This window comes from Oenanthe melanoleuca, chromosome 12, assembly GCF_029582105.1.
Source record: "Oenanthe melanoleuca isolate GR-GAL-2019-014 chromosome 12, OMel1.0, whole genome shotgun sequence".
In the NCBI taxonomy this organism is placed as follows: domain Eukaryota; kingdom Metazoa; phylum Chordata; class Aves; order Passeriformes; family Muscicapidae; genus Oenanthe; species Oenanthe melanoleuca.
This window is the reverse complement of record NC_079346.1, coordinates 5,651,716-5,677,961: the sequence shown is the minus strand read 5'-3', so window position 1 is coordinate 5,677,961 and position 26,246 is coordinate 5,651,716. Positions and strand designations below refer to the sequence as shown.

The 26,246-nt window shown below is 45.2% G+C and overlaps 1 protein-coding gene across 18 annotated transcripts in view; it reads right to left on the bottom strand.

Moving 5' to 3' along the window:
• MAGI1 (membrane associated guanylate kinase, WW and PDZ domain containing 1) overlaps window positions 1-24,828 on the bottom strand; it is a 326,216-nt gene extending 301,388 nt beyond the window's left edge. For all 18 annotated transcript variants that reach the window (XM_056501109.1, XM_056501110.1, XM_056501111.1 and 15 more), the window contains exon 1: window positions 24,167-24,828. In XM_056501109.1, coding sequence (XP_056357084.1) covers window positions 24,167-24,452 — 286 coding nt within the window. In that variant the 5' untranslated portion in view covers window positions 24,453-24,828. The remainder of the gene's footprint in view (window positions 1-24,166) is intronic.
• Window positions 24,829-26,246: the final 1,418 nt, after the last annotated feature.

Genomic DNA, 26,246 nt, shown 5'->3' with positions numbered 1-26,246 from the left:
TTGCTATCTATTTTCCATTCTAATTTGTCTTTTACAGGTTTGTCTTTCCTTATGGAAACATTTCATTTGCCCTTTTTATGAAGCTTAAAATTCAAAGTTCTGTCATATTTTTAATCAACTGTCTGTATTAATTTCCTCTGCAATTCAGATGAATTTTACTTGTATCAGTTTCTCAAGCTCAAGTATTCTCACTCTCTCAATAAGCCTCAAACAAACTCATTTCCTCATGATGGATTATTTTCATTAGAAAAACTCCTTTTGAAGTATGTCTTTTCTGGATGTTTTGGAGTTTCACCTTTTGCTCTGGCTTGCCAGGGCTCTGAGCTCCAGCCCAGCTCCCTGCAAGAGCACACAGGAGTGCCTGGAGTATCTCCCTATCAACAAATCTTCAGGGCAGCAAAACATACTGGTTTATCTGGTTCTGCTGCTGAATCTCTAGCTGCAATCTAAACTGGTTTAGATGGTTAGTAAAACATTAAAGACCAAATAAATGAGAGTATTTAAATCCAGAGTTATGCAAAGACATTGCTTACTTTCAAGAGTGCCTACTGCACTTTCCAAATCTCTGATGAGAGTTTGCCTAAAAAAAGGCCCTAAGTATGAGCAGGCTGACAGTGCAGTTTTCATTGTAACAGCCACCCAGCAAGGGCCATGGAAACTCTCATGAGGTGCTCAGCAGCTTTTGAAGAAAATCAACAAATTAATTTTACTCTCTTATTTGTTATTAATTCCCAAGGGGATTCCAAACAAACACAGCACAGCTTTCTCTGGAAAACTTTCTAGCAAAGATCAGATGCTAGAGAGGCTTTTATGGGTAAGTTTGCTTGCAAAATTCCTAAAGAAAATTAAAAAAGAAACAAGCAAACCACAGCCACCACTCCAAGGGACTGCCTTTAGGGAGAGAGATGGAAATAAAGTGGGGCAAGGAGAAGAAGTTCCTTGCATTGTCTGATGTTTGGTGGTCATGGTGTAACCAGCCAGATAATTCCCATGAGAAAAGTCTACAAAGAAACAAAGGCTGGCCAACCCTATATTTAAAATTTTCCTAAAGTATGGTTGCTACATTTAGCCTAGACAGTACATGAACACAACAGGGATTTGTAAAATTTAAACTGATGGGGATATCCCTATGTGATGCTGTTTAAATCAAGTTTCCAGTGGGTAAAAAGCCAAACATTTTTTTGGAAACTGTTGTCTTTTCTTCACACCAAAAACCACAGATCTAAGATCCCCCATTCTTGGATAATTTTTAAAAATTCTTAACTGTCTGCACCTCCTAAACCCCTAAGTAAATGCTGCCTTTTGATGAGCCCATCTGGATGAAACAGCATCTTTTGTTGATGAGTGATGTACTTTGTCAATACAAGGGCAGGGAAAGAATGGACCAAAGCAATTTCTGACCCTTCAACTAAGACATACAACTAATTTCAGATGACAAGCATTAATATTGTAAACTTCACCATCTTCTGTTTAATTAAGTTTACAAAATCACCATCATTTTGTACAACTTGAAGAACTGCATACAACTCTGGGTGTTTCTGGTATGAAAGGTCAAGATACCAGAAATCAAAACTTGTTAATATTAAATTACATCTGTGGGTCCATCTGCTTCTATAGTTTTTCTATACTTTATTTTCCCCACTTACAACTCAGCTTGATTTTTAGCCATTATCATATTGCTACAAGAAAGTATTACCTTTCCCATTAACCACAAATAAATATGTTTTACCAGTTCAAAACATTGAATCCAAGACAGAAATCACTTCAGCCCTGCCAGCCTGGTAGAGTCACTCAGTCTCAGCAACAAAAGGTTTCAATCAGATAGCCAAAACTTTTGTCCATCAGATTTAGATTTGTCCTGAAATGCAAGACAGACTTTCCTCCTTCCCCCCTCTGCAGAGCCAAAACGCACAGAAACCAAGAAAATTAAAACCTGCTGCATTAGTCTGCAACATGCTACAAAATGTAATAAAAAGCCAAATGTCTCTCTGCCCTCCCCCCTCATCCAGTTGAATTATTATTTCAAACAGTCATGTAGCTGCAACTCTGCCTACATCTCCAAAAACTAAACAATTATGCCACAATAGGGGTATTTTGTTCACTCAGAAAAAAAAAAAATCATCTAATGAAAAACTATGTTGGTGGTTGAATCCGTTTCCTTTAGGAGGAGCTGGCTGTAATCTCAGTGGGACTTGTGGTTTGGGCTATTCATACTGTTCATAGCAGTTTCTGTTTTTTCTCAAAGCAATGCAGCCCAGCAACACGGAGAGAAGCTGTGATTAACTTCTGAGACACAAGAGTCACGGCAGTGCAAGTCACCTCTTCACCAGCAGAACCATAAATCCTGCTCTGCTCTGTACAGACATTGCACATCTCTGGCAGAGTGGAAGCCAAAGTTAGAAATCACCAAAATTTTCTCTTTTACCCAAGATCAAGTTGACTGTGGGCTCTGAGAGCAGAGATCCTTCAGAGCTGCAGGAAATGCATCTCTCAGTCTCTGGTCGATACCTTCAGCTCCTTGCCAACCACAGGAGAGCTTTAAAATTAACAAGCATTATATTAGCTGACTTTACTTAATGAATACCTATCAATTACCCACACAGACAGAAGACATTTCCTTTTATTTGCATGCAAATGTCCATATGTGGTGGAATGAAACTGGAAGGGAACATCTGGGCATCAAAATCTCACATAAATTATATACTTTTTTAAAAATGCACTAAAATGCTTGTGTCAATCTTAATAAATAAATTTCTCAAAACCCAAAACACCACAACCAACCAACCAAGCAATTAAAAAAGCTAAGGGGAATAATCAAAATGATGTTAAAAAAAAAAAAATATATAAAATTCTTTCCTTTATCTCTTGTATGAGGCATCTAAGCTTGCCCTGATCTCTGAAGTACAACAGCTACACAGAAAGACATCCAGACTCCATTATTTAAGATACAGAATACTTCATAGTTAATTTGCTTTAAAAAAAAATTAAGACCCATCTGGCTGTCCACCAACACACAGATCTTGGGAGAAACTTATCTCTCACTGGCCAGCACATCTCTGCTGCCCAAACCTCTGGGACAAGCACCAGCCCTGCCCTGCCCAAGCACTTTCCTAATGACCACACTGATGCAGTCCTTCTGTGTGCTCTGGGAGATGTTATTTCTTTTTTTTAATGACAGGTTCTGTTATCTCCTGTGTATATTAAAACTGGCCTTTCAGCTCTTCCATTAATGCCAGATCCCAAAGTCAGAGGTGAACTCTAAGTGACTCTGACACTTTCACATTAGGGCATCTCTGACACAGCCTCTTTTCATGCAGCAAGAGAGGAAAAAGCTGCCCAGAACTCAGGGTTTCCAATCTCTCCAGCAGCAGTTATTTATTACTGCTCTGCCCTACAGTGTCACCCAGGTGCTGAGAGGAGAGGAGGCCATTCCCTGCCATCAAGAGCTACAAAATATTTTGAGAAAAAAACTGGTGAAGGATAAGCAGATGGGCACAAGATGAAAGCAAAACAATCCTAGGGCTGAAAGCATGACTTTTATGTTTTGTAAAGCTTTTTTGTTTTGCAACGTTGACCAGGTGTTTAAAAAAAAAAAAAAAAAAAGAAAAAAAAAAGAAAGTTCAGATCAGAAGACAAGAATAAATGTATCAGAGCCAAAGTAGCATTGAAGAAAATTCACTACTGCCAAGAACTAAGTGCACTGCTTGTCTGTTGCAACATGAAGAAAAAAACCAAAACTCAAACCAGGCATGTCCACAGCCCCCCAGGAACAGGGTCCCTTTATTCCCCTGTGTTCCTCTCTGAGAAGAAATCCCTCAGGAGCCAGCTATCAGCTCTTAATGACTAGTTTTGTTACTCACAGGCCCCACAATGAAACAGGGGGTGGCTGAGGTTACCACGCTGTGGTAATAATCAAATTTAAGGGGATTATAATCATTATAAGCTAATCAGGGTAGAATTATATATTTTTAATTAGCAGCTGCTGTGTGGTTAAGGCACTAGAATCCCCAGCTGGTTGCTGCTAAGTGCAACCAACAGAATCTTACTTGAAGTGCAAAATGCATACTTCTACATGGAAAATATATTAAGGAAATTATAAACTGCTCTTAAAAATTCTATATACTGTAAAGCCTCATTATAGATGAAGCTTTTTGCTTTCAGCATTGGAAGGATTTTTCTTTTAAAGCCTATGCATTTAATCTTATATTGAACATAGACCAAATACAAAAATATGCAATACATTGTGTATATTGTTACTTCAAACCACATAGTAGTTACTCCTAAATCCTCCAGCATTTGGTATAAACACATAGTGTTTGTCTACTCATTCTAAGTCTAGAAAAGGATATTTATGGGGAGCCCTAAGAGGTATTCACTGCATGAATAATGGAGACTGAATAAAACTTGTCATTTGGATTTTCATGTAACAACAGACTTTAATCCAAGATTCCCTAGTAAAGAAACAGATCTCCTCAGTTTCTGTAACCACCCTGGCACACACTGTTGTACCTTTACATTATTTTTCAGCTGCATTTTAACTGAGAACTTTTCTATGTTAGCACAGAGAGACTTCAACAGGCACCAGTCCCCAGAGACCTTGCTTTGTTTAAAAATAAAGCAAACCCAACAGCCAGTTCAACTGAAAACAAAATGGTTTTGTTAAAGCTGCTCAGGTATAGAGAGGCTGAGCAGAACAGATGCTTGGCAGAAATCTACAACAAAAACCCCAAACAGCAAAGCAGCTGCTCTTGTCTTCAGACACGTTCCTCAGGTTCCCTGTGGCAGAGCACCTCCTTCTCCACAACCCAGAACATCTGTGACATTTTGGCCAAACCCCAGGCAGCAGCAGAACTGAGCACAGCCAGGCCCTCATTCCAGAATCAGGCTCCTCAGCACCTATCTGAGGACACACCTTACAATATATCCCCAAGGTGCTGGAAAGAATGATGGATGAGAGCTCTCCAAGCCAAGGCAGCCCAGCTTTGGATGCTCAGTTTCTGGGTCCTGCACTGTCAGCATTGCTCTGTCTGCCACAGGCTCCCCCAGCCTTGCTCTGCCAAAATAAGTGACATTTCCCCACCTCCACAGTGAGCATTTGATTCTGTTCCATCACCTCTCTCATCACAGACCAGGTAAGGATTCTGCTGCTGGAGAAGATAAATGATCTTGGATTCATACTTTGGATAAAACTGTTTCCTATTAAATGGATGCAGTACAATCAAGACTGCTCACCAGCTCTTCACAAAAACTGCTACTTCTAAGAGTTTTCAAGCTCTAGGCAGTCCTGGATAACATCCTCTGCCATGTCTGAGGGCTTTGATTAACGGGTCAGCAAATGAGGAAAACCCAACAACCATTACTTGACTTAAATACCCTCCTGTTGACTCAGACTAGCACAGTCAGCCAAGGCAAAAAGGCCTCCTTGAAATGCCAAGAGCTCTTGGGTAAATCATCTGGCCTTGCAGATGGGTGCTGCTGCCAAAACTGTTTCCTCCAAGACACCCAAAACCCTGTGAGAGATACTGACAGCTTCAGACCAAGGTTATCAGTGATGGGAGCTTCACAGGACTTAAACTCTTAACTTAAACTCCACTCTAAAACACAACACACCCACAGAACAAAATATATTTGAGGGAGGAAAAGGCTTAGAAAGACAGCTGTTAGACCCAAAATATTAGCATCACAAACATGGCATTTTGAGGTCACAGGGACAGAGTCACTGAAGACATGGTCTCTGACCAGGGGTGCACAAGGAAATCAAAGAATTTCACACAACTGAGCTGTGCCCAGGCAGGCAAATAATGGACTAAAGTAATTGCCTGTAGCATGGCACTGCTGGAAAATCCTGGAGGTTTTGACTGCTTTGCAGCATGGTTCTTTCAGCTCCACCCCATGCTGGGGCTTTAATCTGCAGGGCTGTAATGGCACTACCAGCAATGTCAGAGGCGAGACTAAAAATAAACGAGGGACAAGAAAAATGCCAAGCTCCTCCTCCCCTTAAGGTCTGGAGGGAATTTCCTGACTCAGTCAGACTGCAGGATCACTTGTTTACTTGTTACTAAGTATGAATTTTCACAGCAGCGTGTGTGGCTTTCACTGAAGTTTCCCAGTTAAAATCAACATGGCAATAATGTTGTAAGGAAACTAAACATCAGTGACCCTCTGGAGGGACAGGCTCCCTGCTGCTTCCCTGCCCATGCTGCACGTGGTAATTGCAAGGAAAATACTGCATTTCTAGGTCAAGTATGAAAGTACTGGGTGCAAAGAGAGTCCCTTGGATGTATGGGTGAAGGACACAGCTCCCACAGTAACCTGCACCCCACTCAATCCACTAGATCTGTTTAAAGAAGGTGTCATGCAACATCCAGAAGAACTGAAGGGTTTATTCCTCTGCAAAGCATCTCTCCAAAGGTCCTCCCCAGTGCCAAGAGGCATTTGGGGAAGGAGAGGTCAGCTTTTCTCCCAGTGGTACCTGCAGAGGACACAGCCATGGAGCAGCAGACATGAGTGATTTCAGAGCTACACCAGTCATTTCAGAGCTACACAAGAGGCTGGCATGGAGATTTGTTTATGGAGAGCTAAAAATTAAGTTTGACTTTAAAATAGCACAGTCACAGCTCAGAGGGTCACATTCCTCTTCCATCTCTGCCTCCTCCCTGCTTTGCCCAGCAGCTTTCCCAGGCTGGACTGTAAGCATGGCAGGATTTCCCCACGAGGCTGGCAGGCAAAAATCTGTGGCTGGGGAGCTGAAGGAACATGTTTATGAAGGGATGCTCAGCACTTCCTACAGCACTGGATTTTTGTTTTTTTTTTTTTTTTTCCAAGACCATTCCTGTCTGTAGCAGCTGGCACACAGATATTATGGTATTCCATGAAAATTTTAGGAGATGCCTGCAGGTTCACAGTGCTCTAAGACAGAGGTTCACATTCCCCCTTCACTCCACTCTCTGTGGAGCTCTCCTCCTTCACCTCCCCTACCCCTGGAGCACACAGCAGAGGAAAATATAAGATTTCAAGCTTTGCAAACCTCCAGCCTAAACCAACATCCTGTAAAACTACGAGTTAAAGGCAGAAACACTTCACTTCCAAACCACAAAGGCTGTAATGAGTGTGGTTTAATTGGCTGGTACAAGAGCTGCACAGCCAGAATCAGCAGCTGGCAATGAAATCAGCCCTTCTGCACAGCAGATTGCTAAACTTTTGCCCTTGTCTGCAACGTGGTGTGTCACAGAAGTAATTCAGTACCCATAAAAAGAAATACAAAAGTATCTAAGAAAAATAAAGTGTCAGCCCAGAACTGGCAATAAGTTTTTTCCCCAAAATTTCTAATTGTTGACTCTATAGTGATGAATTTCTACTATGTGCATATATATAAAATCCTCCATATAAAACCTGTATATTTTAGGTGTCACTTAAAATCTGGCCCTTTAGAGATACTGATTTTAAGAGGCTCAGTACATATTTAAAAATCTCATTATTAGAATTAGAAATTAGATCCTTTGAAAAATCAGTCCCAAGTGACAAAAGTCTCTCTCAAGTGATGATGGCACATTTCCTTGCTTCATTTATTTAATACATCACTCAGCTATTCACACATGTCCAAGTTTCCCCTTAGAGGTTTACAAAGCACACAGCAAGTTAGTTTGCATCTAACTTCAGAACCAGGCAGATTAGTAAGGAACAGGGCTTTACAGCAAAGCCTTCCTTTCATCTGGGGCACAAAGCTTTCAATCTTATAAAGCCAATGTAGTAAACTTTTAAGCCAAGGTATTTCACAGAGGTAGCTGGGGGTCATTGCTATCCCCTTGATGGAGTTAATGGAAGTTTTATAGTTTACACTTTACTTAAAACTACCTTGTTCTCAAGCAGAGAAATGCACACTAGGCAGGGTAAAAATAATACATAAAAAATAATAACACAACACAAAACCTGCATCAACAAGAACTTGAAGTGATTTGTGCATACATATTTTAATTCAAAAAGCAAGGCTAACCTAAATAAAAGGATAAGAGCAACACAGATTCATCCTGCAAGCAGCTGAGGAATTGCTGTTATCAGCCTCTTCTTGCTGTGAGATCCTGGGTGCTCACACACAGCAGCTCCTGTCTTGGCCAAGGCAAGGCTGAGGCCAGAAGCTTTAGGAGAGCAGCACTTGAGATGAAATGCAGAGCAGGATTTAAACTCCTCAGCTAGTTCAGCTGCAGACCACAGGCACACAGCCCATGCCTTTCTGCTTTTACCTGCACAACTTTATTTTAAATTGGGTCTTGTCCCCAGGGCTCCATATTAAAGGAGTTGCTCACACAAGGAATCAAGAGTCAGAAGCTTTGGACGTGTCAGGACAAATCCCACCAAATGTAAATTGGTGTAATGTACAGATTTATGCTGGCTTACATGGTCCTAGAAAGGGAAAGGCAGTAATTCAAACTGCTGCACAGGCTCTCAACAACAGTGATGATAAGCATTGCTTTTCTAAGGCTGAAAGAAAGTTCTGGGAAAGGAAGATAAATCAAAACATGTCATCTTTGAAAGGGGAGCAATGCAGGAGCTAAGCCCCAGTGGCTTCACAAACACCCATCTCTTCTCAGTACAACAGGCTTTGGTGTTATTCAGCACAGGAGTTTTGCAACAGTTTTCATTCTAGTTAAAACTGCATGAAGGTTCATTAATTTTAATGCTGTGATTTGCCATGCCCATGCCTAGGAATGCACCAAACCCTGGCAGTGTTTGCCTGCTGGCAGAGGGGTGAGTGCTGCTCTCTCAGCCCTGCTGCAGAAGTGGGCTGCAGCAGCACACTGCCTGTGCTGCCTTTAGACCTGACCTTGCCAAGTGCAGCAGCTGCCCAGCACCATGGCCCTGGTGTCACTCACCCTCTGAAAGCCACCACCCTGTCAGGGACAGGGGACAAAGAGACACCGAGGCTGAGGCAGAGCCTGTCCCCCCTCTTGGCTTGTGCAAATTCACAAAGAATGTGGGTCTGTATTCTCTAAAAATCAAACACCCCCCTCAGAGAGAAAAACTTGCTGGTATGTCAATTATGACAAACACTGCTGATGAGGAAACTGAACCTGTGAACTCAGCTTGCATTTTAAAGGCACTTACTCCTGTATTTGGGTGCGTTCTCTTGACCTGAGATATTAAATCAAGCATATCAGGCTAATTTTTTTCCAGGTAATGAAAGGGTTTATCAGCACACCTCTGGTGGAATATTAACTCCAGTGTTTTGCTGGGAAGAGGCTCAGTTTAATCTGGATTGCAATTGGAGAGCAGGAAAGAAAAAAAAGGTCAAACGTGGCACCATTATTAAAGAAATGGGTTAATTATTAACCACGGGTATGAAACTGTGGAAACACAGCAGCAGCCCAGTGCTGCTGGTGACAATGCTGGCTGCTGGACAAGCAGAAAGAGATCCAGGCTGCCTGCAAGAGGAAAGGGATTAAAGCTCTCACATTGTTACATAACTAAAGAAGCTGGTACAGATATCTGTATCTGCAGGGTATTTGGGGTGCAGTGGTTTTATTAGCCAGAGACATCACAACCAGCAAAGCAGGCTTAATGCCCATTAAAAAAATATTTTATGCCTGGTATCAGGGAGCTCTGCAGGGCTCAGAAATGGATCAGACATTTCTTCACATAACAAGAAGAGCCAAAGGCAGCATCTGATATTCCACAAAAGGAAACAAACACTATAAACAAGGTATACAAAGGCTCCAGCTCCCAGGCAAAAACTGCCCTCTGCCTACAAGGGACCAGGACACTCCACCAGGAATGGGTTATTCTTCCCAGCAGGGGCCTGTTTCTAAAGCTATCCTCTAAAACAGATTATATTAACCAGTACTTGCATCAGGAAAGCAGCTGAGAGAACAGCTCACCTGAGTCTGCTGTGACACATCCTACACCAAACCGAACAGCATCCTGCAACGCTGTCATTTCCACAACCACACAGAAAGAAAAACAAAAAACACAGCCCAGAAAATTTGTAACTGCTACTTTTTAAACTATGGCTACTGAGGAAAAACAACACTGTAGCAAATGTTAACTGGCAAATAAAGGCATGGCTACAAAAAGAAACTTAAAATATCACATCAGCCCAAACCTGCCAAAACTGAAGGAATCACAACTGATAAAAGAAAGTATTAGAGGAAAAGTGGGTAAAAATAGAAATGCCAGGATATGACATGCCTGGGAGTTATAGAAAGCATCTGGATTGTCCTCAGATCCCCTCCTGACTGCTGTCTAACTCAGTAATCGTCCCTCTTGAGCAACAGGGTTGTCTCAATGAGCAGTGGGGCAACGCTGCCTTGCTCTCATCTGCTGCCATTCGGGGCAAAGCCCTCCCAGGCAGACAGGGAACAGCTTGTGCCCTGGGCTGCACAGAGCTGGGACAGCCCAGAGCCTGCCCTGCAGCCTGCAGGGGACACACACACACACACAGCCTTCTGCCTGTGCCCTGGGCAAGGACCAACTCCATCCACAGAGCCACCAAAAACAGCTCTGCAAACCAACACACCAGTGAAACTCACTCCAGGCAAAAGGAAGAGCACAGAAAGCCTCATCTCAGCCTGTCAGGGTTCCAGTTAATAATAATTTCCACTTTATTTCTGGAGCCTGCCATTTATTGAGCATTCCTGAGGACACTCACTTCTCTTCTGCACCCTCTCTCCTTTCACAAGTCCAAATGCACGGCCTGGCAATGCATCTTCATGGGATACACACTACACAGAGTGCTGCCCTGTGCAGGGCCACCTGAGCACAATGACAACCTGAAATAGTTCTTAAAAAGAAGGAGAAGAAAAAGCGAAGAAGAGAAGAGAGAAGAGAGAAGAGAGAAGAGAGAAGAGAGAAGAGAGAAGAGAGAAGAGAGAAGAGAGAAGAGAGAAGAGAGAAGAGAGAAGAGAGAAGAGAGAAGAGAGAAGAGAGAAGAGAGAAGAGAGAAGAGAGAAGAGAGAAGAGAGAAGAGAGAAGAGAGAAGAGAGAAGAGAGAAGAGAGAAGAGAGAAGAGAGAAGAGAGAAGAGAGAAGAGAGAAGAGAGAAGAGAGAAGAGAGAAGAGAGAAGAGAGAAGAGAGAAGAGAGAAGAGAGAAGAGAGAAGAGAGAAGAGAGAAGAGAGAAGAGAGAAGAGAGAAGAGAGAAGAGAGAAGAGAGAAGAGAGAAGAGAGAAGAGAACCTTTTCAATGGAGCATTTTTTATTTTTACAGCAGTCACAGCCAACTGCCTGGCTCAGTTCCTCGTACCTGCCATGGATGTCCTTTGCTACAGTAGTTGAAAACGTTTAAGCAAAAGATGTTTTGTCATTTTGTGAAGCATTAACACCACTCAACACTTTTAAAGGACATTACAACACCTTGGCTGAGGATCCAGACTCTCCAGCTTAAATTTTGGATTTTATAATGCTCTGAGCATCACTTCTATAAAACACAGACTTTGGAGTGTCTCTAATCTGCTCACTCCATGGCCCCCCAAGCCTGAACCAAGCAGATATTTGAGTTTTCACAGCTAAGCTAAGGCAGGAGAAAATCCCATTCCATGGAAAGCTGAGGAAAACAAACCCGAGCAGCTTCATGTGAAAATTACATGAAGTCCAAAGCCACTGAGTGTGAGCTTTAGGACAGAGAAACAGTCAGGCAAGTGCACAAATGCCTTCCACGTGTTCTGGGTGGAAAGAAACTGAATTTTTTAAAGTCTAACATGGAAACTGCTTTAAGCAATTTGTCATTTTCAATAGAGGTTCTGCAGTAAAAGAGAGATTTCGACAAGTTAAACAACTTCCTACCGGAACGGCCGCATGCAATGTTTAAACCAACTCTCACAGGCTCCTTGGAAAAGGAGCATTTCTAATTTTGCCATCCAGGAAGACTTTGAAACGTCACTGCTGTTTGATTTGATCAGTGCAGAGGAAATGCAGAGTTGAGAGAAGGGGAAAACAATGTGTTTGCCATTCTGTCATTTTTTAAAACTTGGCAGTTGTGTGAGTCAGTGCTAAGAAATGCAAATATTGCATCTTTACCTCCAAGAGGGGGAAGCTTCAGCCACGTTTCCTGTAAATGTTACAACTTAAAGCTCACCTGGGTATAACAAGGCATCAATGTGCAATGCCACCTGAAGGAGAACTGAGGCTGAGAGCATCTTTTAGATAAAACTGAGACAAAAAATGTTTTTATGGCAAAAAGCCCTCTGCACATGATCCACTACAATGGATCAGAATGCTTAAGTCTCTTCTGCACCAGGGACTCTGATGAGAAATAAGTACACAATAAACATTCACCACTGTTTCACCACCAGTTCAGGCAGCTATCAGCATTCAGCAGTGCTGCTGCTGCTGTGTCCCAGTACTTGAGAGCCCTGTCCTTTGGAGGCCTTGATGAAGTTTTATCAGTTGGTGATGCTAATGGGAAGCCTTTCCTCAGCCAGAGCTCAGGGAGGAGCAGGCTCTGCTTGGCAAAGCCCACAGTTTGCTGGAAGATGCTTGAGGTTTACAAAAATGGAGTAGCCAGAGCAGAACAGCATAAAAAGTCACCTATTATTTGTAAAATCTACCTCCATCTGCAACTAATACAGGAGAAGAGGAGCACTAGTTTTAATTGAGCCTGTAGATTAGGCTTTAAAAAGTCCCTAACTCTTTGGAGAAAAGTTTTGAACCTTCGTGTTGAGAACACACCCAGGGCCTGGAGGGCAGGAGGTGCTGCAGGCAGCAGAAACACTCTTTTGTCAGAAATCCACCAGCGAATTTATTGTATCCAGCACATCCTGAGCCAGGCTCCAGCCAGGCAGCTGATGGAACCTTCCCTGCCAACTCAACTGCACCGTGGAAAAATGCTGGTACTCCCTGCCAGGGGCGAGATCCCATCCGGGCAGCGACCGCTGCGGAGAGAGGAGAATACACCAAATAAAAACTAACTGTGCAAGTGAGAGAATTCAGCAAATAAAAACTAACTGTGAGGAGCCAGCCTGGGAGCCAGGGTTCTCTCAGCATCCTCAGGGGGAGAGCAGGCAGGACCACCACAGCAAGATGCAGTGCCAAGTCACCCACTTGGTCTCAGAGCATCACAGTCCCTGGCAGGACACAGATGACCAGGCTGAGTTACACAGCAGCTACACTAAATCAATTGGAAATAGGTTTGGGTTAATCCTCTGCAGCCTTTTAATGTTGGGATTGTGACAACTTGCCTGGCTTTTTAGGCAAACAGCAATTTCCACACTGGTTTAGGCAAGCCTCAGTGCTGATTAAAGCATCTTTTACAGACAAGATACGAAAAGCCTCTGCAATGTGTTACGTTAGCACATGCTTCAATTTAAGCACTCTCATTTTTACTGGGGCTTTTCTCATGTGTAACAACTTCAGCACATCCAAATTTGCCAGTCTGCAATATGAGCAAGATATCCTATCCCAGCTCAGAACTATGTAAAAAAAACCTCTTTGTATTTAGCTCCTGGAAAAACTGATCCGTGGGTATTTCTAGCATCAACTAATAAAAATGGAAAACTGGCAATGGAAAACAAAAATAAATGGAAAAGTCGCCTTGGTTAGTCCCTAAGCTATCTCTTTTGTAGATAAAAATTTTAGCCTTTGAGATGCTTTATAAGCACAATTTAAGAAAAAAAAAAAAAAAAAAAAAAAAAAGCAAAAAAAGTATAGGGCATTTTATTGAACACTGTTATGGCAAAGCTCCACCTGAGCAGGACAATCTGGCAATGCAGCAAGGCAGCTGCTCCAGCTGAGGCAATTCACCCTTTTCCCCTGTTTTAATGAGGATCTGGGCAGCAGCAGAGCCCACAGCACAGCAAGGGGACCCATTTGTGGGTCCATGCCCTTGTCACAAACACCCCACTGAGCCACACAGCCTTTGTGCTTGGCTTTCTCCTCTCCACCCATCACCTGAGCTCTTCACAGCCCTCACTCCTCCTGGAAACACTGGGGCAGGGACAACTCTCTTGGATCCATGCACTGCCTGGCACAAGAGAGCCCCAAACTTATCATGCTTGACAGACTGACATCATGCATCCAGGTATTCACATTTCCCATTCTCATAAAGGAATGACCTTGTGTTAAAGTGTAACTGCCACCTGCCCCTGGAATGAGGGAGCTAAATGCCATTTTATGGCCTTTAACATGCCAGAAACCTCTGTGCACCATGAAACTGGGCACCTTTCCGAGATAAAGTTTATGGGTGTACTCTGGATTTCCCTCCTGCACGCTCAGAGTGACTCACAGGGGCCAGACAAAGGTCTAGGCAGCAGCTGCCCCCAGCATCTGTCAGGAAAAGGGAACCTGGATCTTCTTCAGCAGCTGCATCACATAACCTGAAAGCCACTGAGGTCTCATGAGCAAACCATCTTTCAAAACCAACATGTTCCTGCAGATGATTTACAGGACAAGTATCACTGAAACAGTTTCACCACGGGAACACCACAACAGTGATTTTCAATGTTTTTACAGGATCAGAGGCTGCCTGTGCATCTCGTGATGGGATAATGGCATGGGAACTGTTCTCAGCCATAATGGTGGTGGATTCAGACTCTTCCTTTTCAGCTTCTCAATAGCTGTGTCAACAACAAATTCTAGCTCTCATGGCCAAATCCATGGCACTGGAGCTGCTGAAATCGTGGTACAGTTTCCAGTAAAATGGAAAAATTAAGAGTGAAGAAAAGGACATTCTGCAACTCTTCACTGAAGCAGCATTTGATAATATAGATGCTAAAGTGAAAAAGTTAAATATACATATATATATATATATATATTCATATATACACACCAGTCACATTCTCACAGTCTCACCCAAGAATTCAAACTATTTTTATGGGTGACACAATATTCTCACAAGCTCCTCCTCTTGGACTGGGTGCAGGCTGTGTGTAGATATAAAATTTTCCCTTATATGTAACCTCACAGAGCAGCCAACCCTTGGATCAGCACAGCCCTGATATCCTCAGTGCCCATCTGGATTTTGCCCAGAGCAGTTCCATGCCTCCCACAGAAAGCCAGAGACTGACAGTGGGGGTTTAATTGCCTTGCTCCACCTGTAGCAAACAAAGCTTCCTGCAACATGAGGGATTTATAGACTGTAGCTTAGTCCAGGCAAAAATAGCTCCACGTGAAATTGGGGGAACAATCTCAGCATGCTCATATCTCTTCATTAAAAAAAAAAAAAAAAAAAAAAAAAAAAAAAAAAAAGGAAAGCTACAGTACATGTATAAAAGCATTTGGCAGCTCAGATCTCCACTTGGGAACAGTTTGATTAATAAAAGCAGACAGTAGGTGACAGGGAGGACTCCACAGTGCACACAGACTTCACAAAAGTTAACAAAACACTATATACCATTGCTAAGCAAGTTTGGTATTTGCACATCAAACAAACACACAGCGTTTGCTGGGGTACCAGCAGAAGACAATCTAACAACAACACAGCAAGCCATCCCCTCCCAATAAGCAAACAACTTACTGATTTTATTCAGAAACAACAGATCCTGTGATCCTCAGAGCCCCTGCTGGGCAGCAGCAGAACCTCTGGACTTGCTCATGCAGTCAGACTGCTCCTCCAAACCACCAGCAGAGCACATTGAGAAGATATTCTATATTAGTCACTTCATTGTTTAAGGAAAATGCATACCAGGGAAAAGAGAAGGACATGATTCTTTGTTTTGCATCAGACTAATCCCTCTTTCACCCACAGGACAGGGAGAGAACAAAGCCTGGGCTGGACCAGTGGCTGCCACAGCCCTATCAGGTGTCCTGTCTGCAAAGAGGAGACTCAGCTTGGAGAGAGCAGTTTCCCCAAATTCAGCCAAACTGCAGACTTCTCATCCCCCCCAGCTCAGTGGGATCAGCTCCTCCAGGGCTGTGCTCTGACACACATCCCCCACTGTCCCCCACTGTCCCTGTGCCATGCAGGGGAGCACGAGCTTTATTTTAGGCACCACATCCTAACAGAATATTCAGCAGCAAAGCTGCATCAAAGTCACAGACTGGTTTTGGTTGGAAGGGACCTTAAAGATCATTCAGTTCTGACACCCTCCAGCCATGGCAGGGACACATTCCACTGTCCCAGGTTGTTCCAACCTGGCCTTGGGCACTGCCAGGGATCCAGGGGTAGCCACAGCTTCTCTGTAAAACTTGTGCCAAGATCTCCCCACCCTCACTCATTCAGGGAAGAACTTGTTTCTGTTATCTAACTAATCCTGTCCTTTTTCAGCTTGAAGTCATTCCCCCTTATCACTACACCCCTTTGTAAAAGTCCCTCTCCAGCTCTCCAGAACAAGGTGGGCTGGACTGCTGTGGGGCTGGGCACAGTCACCATCTGGATAGAGCCATGCTCCTGCAGGTCCTGCAGAAAACACTCAGCCTGCTTTTACAGACAGCCTCAGCATCAACAACTCCACTAGTGAGCAGGGAAACTTCCCCAACCCAGAGCTCTTGGTATCATTTCTGTATCTGCTGCTGCTCTCTCCACCTCTCCTCCAGCCACCCCTGGCTTCCCACAAGGCTCCAGTGGATTTTTCCAAGTCCCAGCAGCCTCCACCTGTACCCCTGCTGTTTAAATTGCTAATTGGGAGCTCTAGTTGTGCCTTTGGGAAAGGAGGACGATGGGCATGCTCCTTGCTATTTTTAAGAAAAGTCTTTTTGCAATTATTCTGCAGCCCAGATCCTCACCTGTCCAGTTCAGCCTGTTTGGGAAGTCACTTTCCTCTCTTATTCATCCAAAAAACTCTGAGACATCTGTGTCTGTCATCAGTTTGGTCGAACACCCACTTAGTGCAGGATCTGTACCACTGGAATAAGACAGGTTGAACATCAAAGTTGGGTTTTTTTAAAGTACACAGTATCTGCCCAGCTTTGTTTGTGTTGAGGGAGTGGCTGGATTTTAAGCAGCTTCTTTTTTCAAAGGCATTTTGTTAATAACTAAATGAAAAACCCAGAGCTGAGCTTTTCCTCCTAAAAACAAGCCAGAGATTAAGGATATGAAGAAAGAAGTCAGCTTCTTCCCACTCTAATTATACTGAGACACTGACTTGAGGGCTCCAAAATTACAGATGTGTAATCCAAGACAATGAACTCTTTACTGAAGGATTAGCAAACCATGCAAAACTGATTCCTTATTCAAATGCCTTGCAATTGTAAGGGCATCTGTTCCACTTTGCAAGTCATCCCAAAGGCTTTGTTTGTTTTGATTTCCTGTTCCATTGTGAAGACAGGGCACTTTGCATTATTTTCACACTGTGTAGTAAGCATTATTGTTTAGTCTAATAAGGGACAGTTAATGAAATTCAATAAATATTTTTTTTAAACTTTATTTTTCTTTTAAGTTACGATACAAGCCCTCACAACCATAAAAACTGGAACAGTTTTTAGCCAAAAGCCCAGTCTGTAAAAATGTAATCCAAAACATCAGGACCTGAAGAAAAAACTGTTTTGTTTCTCCAAGGTCTATTAGGGGCAGTTAAAAAAAAAAATCTGCAGGTTTAAATAATATTAATAACACAAAACAGCACAAATGATGCCAGAGTCAGGGCTGGGTACTAACAGAGAGCATGATGCTCAAACCAGCTTGTAGCAGTGGAACAGTTCTGGAAACCATTTAAAATGTCACCAGAGGAAGGGTTTGATGGAGTATGTGACCTTTGGAAACAGAAGGGTGGATCTTCACAAAAATATCCCATTTACCCTGAGCCATACTGCTCCTGCAGGGCCAAGAAAGATGCTGGCCCACCTATTTGGTTCAGAAGGAAAAGCAAAATAATGCAATTAATGGGGAAAAAAAAAAAAATATCCCAGTCTTCCAACATACCAGCACAATGCAAAAGCTGCCAAACTGCTCTGGAAGCAAGCAGCTCTTCCACAGCTCTCCCAGATCAGGAGACAAAGTCTGCATGATAGCCTAGGCTTACCCAGCACCAGATCCCTGCAGGAAGCCCAAAGTGAAGCCATCAAAGGCACTGATTAAAGGCTCTGGTTCTGTGGATCTCCCTGGGCTGCCAGCTCTGAGCCCCCACCTGCAAACCACTGCAACAGCCCAGCCAGGCTGCAGCAGCCCAAAACATCAACTGAGGAGACAAAGCATCAGTGTGGAGAGAGACAGAAAATGATGACAGTGCTGAGAAGGATGTTTCTGAGGAGCTGCTCTTGCAGGCTCAGCAGTGCTGTCACTTCCCCTGTCCTGCAGGAGATGCCTCCAGTGACACAGAGTGAGATCTTCACAGATCACGGGGGGATGACCCAGCCCCGTGCCCTTGGTGCAAAAAGGTCACTTCATACTCAGTTTCTCAAAGGCAAAAATAAATCTTTTCCACAGCTGAGCTAGAGAAAACCTCTGGAGAAATATGGACCAGGAGGATCTGCATTTTGCTGCTCCAGGAACTGGGATGTGGAGCTGGAAGGAGCTCAGACAGGATGCAGAGGTCTGAGTACCAGCACTCCAAGTACCACTGAGTGCTCACAGCAAGGATCTCTACCTTCAGCTAACATTGCCTCAAATTCTTCAGAGTCCTTCTATAAATTCACAGCATTTGCTCTTACAGAACCACTACTCTGTGCTTTTCACCAAGAAATTTAAGTCACTTGCAGCACACAAAGATCAAAACCAAATGCCTTGATTTACAAGCTCCAGTCAAAGTCAGAGGAAGTGTGAAAAAAAAAAAGCCCAAACACCTTAAATAACTAGAAAGCATAGCTCGTGTCTGGAGCTAAGTAAAGGAATGCAAATAAAAAACTTGGCCAATTATTTTTAAAAACCTCAAGAGAGATCCCAAAGATCCTGCCCTTGCCCACAGCCTGGACCCTGCTAATGCAATAGCAAAAGCCCTTGAGGCAGCAGCATCTTCTCAGCTTCCACATTACTTCAAACTGAGCCATGCTGAAATCTAATGAGAGAGGGCTCAAATCATCAGTTCTGCACAGCCACAGAAGTGCTGCTCTGAATATCTTCACACCTTAAAGCAGCTGCCCTGGGGCAAATGTTTCCCTGTGCAGGCATACACTGCCAAAGGAGCAAGAGTGTTTCTCAGGCATCAGATCAAGAGATACAGGAACAGCCAGAAGAGATGCATGAATGATCACAGCCTGAGCTGAACCAGGAGAAAATGACAATCCCAAACTCAGGAGTGCAAAGAGCTACTGCTGGTTTGGCTTTCAAACCTGTTAAAAAAAAAAGTTCTTACATTTCTAAAGTGGAAGATGAATCTTAAATCTCACAACAGCAGGTCAATAATTCACTCATGCAGGAGTTGTAACTCGGTCTTAAAAACATGGAACAACATGCAGGATGGTGTTAACATCTTATTTTGCAATGGTGTTGAATGACTGCTCATAATTAGACCATAATTGTGATTTAATTGCTGTGTGATCTGACTGGCCATAAAGAGGGAGCCAGGAGTCCCATCTCAGTGGGTGGAAAGATTAACTTTATTGTGGAAAGCATAACCCCCTTTCATGCCATTAAAAGTATCACATTAATTCCTGGAATTTTTTATAACAGGCACAACGTTGCTCTTGGGCTCTCTTGTCCATCTCTGGGGTGTTACTCTGTGGTTCAGGAGAGGATGGATGACTGCTCTGCCACAAGCAGGATCAACTTCTAAATCCTGGCAGGTTCTACACTGTAAATTCAGGCACTGTAAAGATAAGGTCTTCCTCAAGGCAGTATTTTAATACAAGACATACACATTTCATGACTACTAAGTGCAGTACTTCTTTACATACTTCTTTAAAGAAAGAAGACTACTGATCTGTAGCAAAATATGCTCCAAGTGAGAGAAAAGGAGATACTGCCTTTTTTTATTTTACGTCTCATTCATGACTAATCCAGCTGCCAGATTTGAAAGCAGGCCTTATAAATCTGGAATACAAGAACATCTCCCAGGTTTTTAGATGACAAGATTTCCCTCTCTCCACTTGAAACCCACCTGGGTCCAAAAAGAATTTGGGTCAGATGGAAAAACGACTGAGAGAATTCACCGTGGAAGCGACTGGCACTGAGCTAGCAGAGACTGAAGGAAAACATTTTTTAGAGCTTGTGCTGAGAGGTAAACTGGGAACAGCAAGAACTCACTCTCTAAACAGCCTCTCCCTTTGCTGGCCCAGCTCATCAGTCCCAAGCTCTGCTCCACACAGCACCAGCACTCACTGCCTGGCTCCTGCAATGCCAGGCATGGGCACTGAGCGTGGGATGCTCAGCATCACCACTCACTAAGTGACACTCTGCTTCCCTGTGCTTGCTAAACCACCAAGCACGCAGCAATTTACAGATGCATCCACTCTTCCTTTTATTTTTTTAACTTTTTACAAAAAAATCCCAAAATAACAAACAGAAATTATCTCACAAGCTCTCTCAGGAAAATAAAATATCCAAATGCCAGCTCACAAACTTTTTGAAAGAAGCTGGTTTTGTTCACATTAATAAATATAACTGAATTTAACATCTCATGTGCAGCAGATGCCAGCCTGACATTGAAGCATTGAGTCACTGCACTGTATTTCAGAATTTATCTTAGAGTCAAGTTAATGTTTGAAAAGAAACAAATGCAGCTGATAGCACTGGGTAAACAGTGACTGTTTCTGCTTGGGATCACGTCTGTTCCTGCCCTGTACAGGGCTAAAAAACCCCCACCAGCACCCTCAACTCCTCCCCACCGTGGGATCATCTCAGCTGCAAAGTCCTATCAAAATTATTAATTGCATAAACTGCTCTCAGCACCTCCTGGTTTCAAAGCAATTGCTCACTAGGAGCTTGGGATTCTGAGACTTTTTTAGGGAAGCAAAGCATTGAAATGAGAACTACAAAAACCAATTTAGAAATAAATTTACAAGCATATTAACTTTGACAGTTTCCCACACCAAGCATCTGGCTTGGTGTGGTTTGGCACAGGTCATTGAAACAAGGAGCAAAAAAATCTGGAAATCTCTCTGAATGTGCCCATCTCTCACTGAGGGAGAATGAAAACCCAGATACCCTGCCTCAAACAAAACATGGTCCATTTTTTATAGGTACAGTCTTAATTCTTCTCTTTTGGAGGATGGCACAACACATTTCTCTTGGACTCTATTAAACAAGACCCCTGAGAAGAAATGGTAAGCCCAATTTTATAACTGATCCATCCAATGTAATCAATTATCCATTTATCTAAGTGAGCTATTTTGACAAATGTGAAATGTGTTCAAGGAAGCCACAATATTCACAGTACAGCTGGGAAATCACTGTGTTAAGGCAATGCCAGCTTTACACTAGAATATGTGACCACTGCTCCTATAATTCAATCTATTAATTCCATACTCTCTGACCAAGTAATAATAAAAATGCATTTATTAACTCCACAGAAGTTAATTGCCAATTTCATCAGAACTTAAGCACAGATGTAAGATGGAAACAGTCAGTCATAAAAGCACTACATGTTAGCTGAGGTTTTTTCACACATTTGACAGTTCTGAAAGTTACTAAGACGCATGGCAGCAAGATTCCCCTCTCTCTCCCCCAAAATAGACAACTATAATAGTACAGTTTTATTCTCAAATGTAATAGCAAAAAAGGGTGCATAAGTGGAAAAGGAAGAGAAAGCTCCATTAAAGTTCTTTAGCCTTCTTCACTCTTCCTCCCAGGGTAAGCAAAGGACCATGAAATCCCATATGACCAGTATTAAATACCAGTATTCCCATTAAGAGATTTCACAGAGGTTTCTCCTTTTGATACTTACTTTTCACAAAAGCAAGAAAAAAAAAGTTATTACACGCGAACCTCTAAGTATACAAACAGTGGTTTAATGATAAAGCCAATGCACAGCCCATGCCACCTACAATTCACATCCTAGTCTCTTTCACCAAGGGCAAGGTCAGAACTGTTATTTTCTCTGCTCCTGCTAGCAGATGACTGACTTATAGTAAATTTCCTGTTTTTCCAGCCCTGTAAATGTCACACAGAACAGACAGGCAATACAATGTATACATTTCCAGGCTAATATTGCCCCAGCACTTCAGCACCAACCAGTTAGGGACTATGAACTGTGAGGAGAAAAATCAAAGTTTAAAACATGTTTACAATCTTATCTGCACACTCCTTTGCTGTCTGCTCTAGTGCCACACATTTCCTGTTGAATGACAGCTGCCATTACCATAATCAGATTTTTAATCAACACAGAAGCAATGCATTTTAATTAAAACACTCTCCTTTTCTATGCTTATGATTCTGACACGAGGGAGATCCCTGCTTTGCACAGAGCAGTGTGCAGATGCCAGGCTATCATTGACAGGCACAGGGAACTGCTTTCCAGACCACAAAAATATTTAGTGATTTAAAAACCAAATATTTATTTCTATTCCACATTCTTGGCTAATAAAGCATTTTTTTTAAATATTGAGAAAGAAAAAAAAAAAAAATCCTAGAGTAACCAAGGGCTTGGTTCTCAGCTCTAGATGAGAATAGTCCAAGGTTTAAGTGCCTGCCCTGACTTACAGATGGGTTTTGAAACCTTTTCTCCCACCTTCCAGGTAAACCAAACAAATTCAGCTCTCAGCCCATTCTTTTGATCATATCCTGGAGCTGAGACACATTTACCACCAGGTTCTGTCATTTTCAGTTTATTCCCAGGACATGTTTTATTCATACCTCGTGTTTCCAAAACAACAGAAAGTTTGATCACAAGTTGTTTGGTCGGGAAGGGTTTTATACACACCTTCCTTCACCCACCAACACCGATCACATTGCAACACCACAAGCTGTATTTCAATACTTCTGCTAAAACAATCAGTACGTAAAAAAACTCTGCCTAATTTCCTCATACTTTTCTTCATGCTTTTCTCCCCCTCCCACTTGGGCAGGGAAACCAGCAGGCTGAGTTTCCCTCACCACTTCCCAGTGAAGTGAACGCAGCAGGGAAAATAGGCATTTGTTTAAAGAAAACTGGAGTGTTTGGAGTTGGACAGTGATTGCTGGGATATTTCTACAGAGTCCTGGAAGGGAGTAAGACGTTGCTGTGCTTTGGTGGATGAGCTCAGGGCAGGTGGTGCAGGGGGAGTGCACAGGGCTCAGCTCCATCACCCCATTGCTGTGATCCGCTCTGGCTGCTGAGGTTTGGAGGATGTCTGTGAAACAAGCGCCTGCAGCCCTTCATCTCAGCTCACCAGCGAGCCCAGGGACAGCACTTCAGGTGACATCCTGCCAGCTGGCCAGAAATCCTGTCTGCAGCTACCAGCTGGGCTGAACGAAGTACAGGGGAAAAAATGCTCGTGTCACAAGGCAGAGCCAAACCCCCACCTTTAGGATGCACACGTCCTTAGAATGACAAATAAACTGTCCCTTAAAGAATCTCTTGGGCAACACGAAGAAGACTTCCCTTCCTTCCTGCACTTGGAGCTGACCTCGGGGTGCTCCTGCATCTCTCACATCTCCGGCTGTCCAGCTGCAGTCCTGCTCCTCCTGCCCATCCCACCAGCCTCGGTGGCTGCGGCAGCACCAACAGTTTTTTGGCACTGAATTGAAATCCTGCCCTGGAAATCACAAGCCCATCAGCCAGGCCTGTTAGCTAACCTGTTGAGCGACTGGTGAGTGTACATGGATGTGAAGTGGCATCTTTTTAGTCCAGCATGGGAGGACTCTTCCTATCCTCTTCCTCAGCCAAACAGGAGAGCTACCTGTCTGTTCCTTCACCTGAGCTCTGCAGGGCTGGCAGCACGGCTGTACCCTCACCTAGGGCAAACCAGGGGGAAAAAAGGTAAATCTGAGCAGCCTTCCAGCCAGAGAGGGAAGATGCAGGACGGCCCAAGCTTTTTCTTCCCACTCTGGCAAACAAAAGCTGCACTTTCAGAACAAGACTCCACTAATCACTCGGCAGCTCCAAAGGATGCTCAGCGGCTGGAAGAGGGGATCCCTGCCCCATTCCCCCAGCAGTGAAGCTCCTCAGCCTCTCCAAGGGTCAGCCGGACACCGAGCTCGCCCGGAGCAGCGCGGGTTCCCCGCAGCGAGCGCTGGAAGCTCCGCGGTGCCTTTGGGAAAGTCTCACGCAATTGCTCGCTGCGCTTAGCGCAGGGCAGGAGCTGCGGGGACACGCACACGCCTGGGCGCATCGCCACCCGGGTCCGTCGGGGCCCTGCGCTGCCCGAAGGGCTGATGCTCGCCACCCCCGGCGCCGCACTCGCCCGCGGCCCCCAGCCCCGCGTCCCCCGTCCCGCCGCGCCCCCCTCGCACCTTGTCGGACGGCTTTCACCACGATGGGGTCCTTGCAGCTCCGGATCACTTCCAGCACGTCGTAGCGCGGCAGCCCCGACACGCGGACCCCCTGCACCTCCAGCAGCAGTTCGCCCTCGCTCAGCGCCGCCTCGCCGTCCCCCGCCGCCGCGCCCGCGTACGGGAACTCGCCGTGCTCCGCGCCGCCCAGCAGGGCGAAGCCCAGCTGCCCGCCGGGCCCGCGGCTCAGCGCGCACTGCCGCACCCGGCTGGACCAGTGGTTCTTCTTCTGCACCACCCGCGACATGGCGCGGCGCTCCCTGCGCGCCCGCGGAGCGCTCGGCAGGTGCGAGGGGCGCGGACCCGCCCGCTCAGGCCATCACCGCCCGCACGGCTCCGCGCCCGCCGAGGGCGCGCACCGCCCGCGCCTCCGCGCCGTCCCTTCTCCCCTCTCAGTAAGAGGGAAAAAAAAAAAAAGAAAAAACTTAAAAATTACAAATAATTTAAAAGCGCTGGGAAAAAAAAAGCAAATCCGGCAGCCGCGCGGTGTTGCCGCCCCTCTCCGCGGGCGCTGCGCGGGGCACGGAGCCGCTCAGGCGATACAAAGCGCCGCTTGTTTTGTTCCAGTTCGGTCCGTCCCGCTCCGCCGCGCTCCGCGCTGCCGGCGCAGGCGCCTTGGTACGGCCCGGCCCCCGCTCCCCGCCCCGGCCCGGCCCCTGCTCCCGGCTCCCCGCCCCGGCCCGGCCCCGCCGGCTCCCCGCTCCCCGCCCCGGCCCCCGCTCCCCTCCCCTCTCCGGCCCGGCCCCCACCGGTTCCTCGCTCCCCTCCCCGGCCCGGCTCCCAGCTCCCCGCCCCGGTCCCGGTCCCTCCTCCCTGCCCCAGCCCGCTCCCCGCTCCCCGCTCCCTGCTCCCCACTCCCCTCTCCCCGCTCCGCGCTCTCGCTCCCGCCCGATACCTGCTCCCCTTTCCTCTTTCCCGCTCCCTTCTTCCCCGCTCCCCTCTCCTCTCTCCCCGTTCCCCTCTTCCCTCTTCCCCGCTCCCCTCTTCCCCGTTCCTCTCTTCCCTCTTCCCTCTCCCCCTCGCCCCCCGTGCGGCCCCGGTTCCTCCCCGCTCCCAACGATAACTTTCCCGGGGGAGCAGCCAGCGCCGGCGCCCCCCGGCTGAGCCCCCCGGCAGGAATCCTCTTTCTCCGAGCGATGCCGGAGCGCCGTGCTGTGCCCCGCTCCCCCGGAGATGCTCGTATTCCAGGGGACAAGGGATGGCAGATCTCTGCTTTCCCGGGAGGATTTCTAGGATTTTCCCCGGTTGCAAACGTCTGCAATCACTTCTCACCTGCTATTTCCAGGTGGTTGTTACAGGAGAGGACACAAAGTTACAGAAGAGGACACAAAGTTACAGAAGAGGACACAAAGTACAGCTCCTGAGGAAAAACTTGCACAAGCCCGTCATTAAAACGGTATCAAAACGCTTGCGCAAGGCTGAGTGAAAGTCGTGCTCCTACTCTTAGTTCTCCACTCCACTTTTTGACTGAGCGCTCGAATTTGAGCCATTAATAATGCCCTCACATTGTCCTGTTCTCGTGTAGTTGTTTAGAAGCTGAACAGACTAATAGCAAGATCTGGCTGATGGGAAAAGGGACAGGCATCCATTTGTTTGTCCTTGGTCACAACTCTTCAAAGTTACCCAGAACTGGTGCAAAACTCAAAAGAGGAAAGTAAGTAGAGTGCACGTACCAGCTGTCCCTTCCAGGTCATGCTCCATGCTTCCAAACCTGAAAGCCAGGCCTCATTTTGAGCAGTCTTATGCATGAGCGAACCCCTTCCAGCAAGGAATTCAGTTGTCAGATGTGTGCGTGCCCTATTTTGCTGCTAATCGGGACTGAGAAGTGACATAGGGAAACAAAGAGTCTGGCCTGGCTCGCTGTGCTGCCCTAATGTGCGCTCAGACGCCGCAGCCCAGACTTGCACTGCGGCTCGCATCCTCCCAGCCGAGCGTGTCCTGCCGTGATCTGCGGTGCGGGAGAGGCGGCAGGCTGCGAGAGCATCGCTCCTTGGGGAGCAAGCTCAGCCTAACATCGCCTGGTGCTGGTTCATCTGATCAG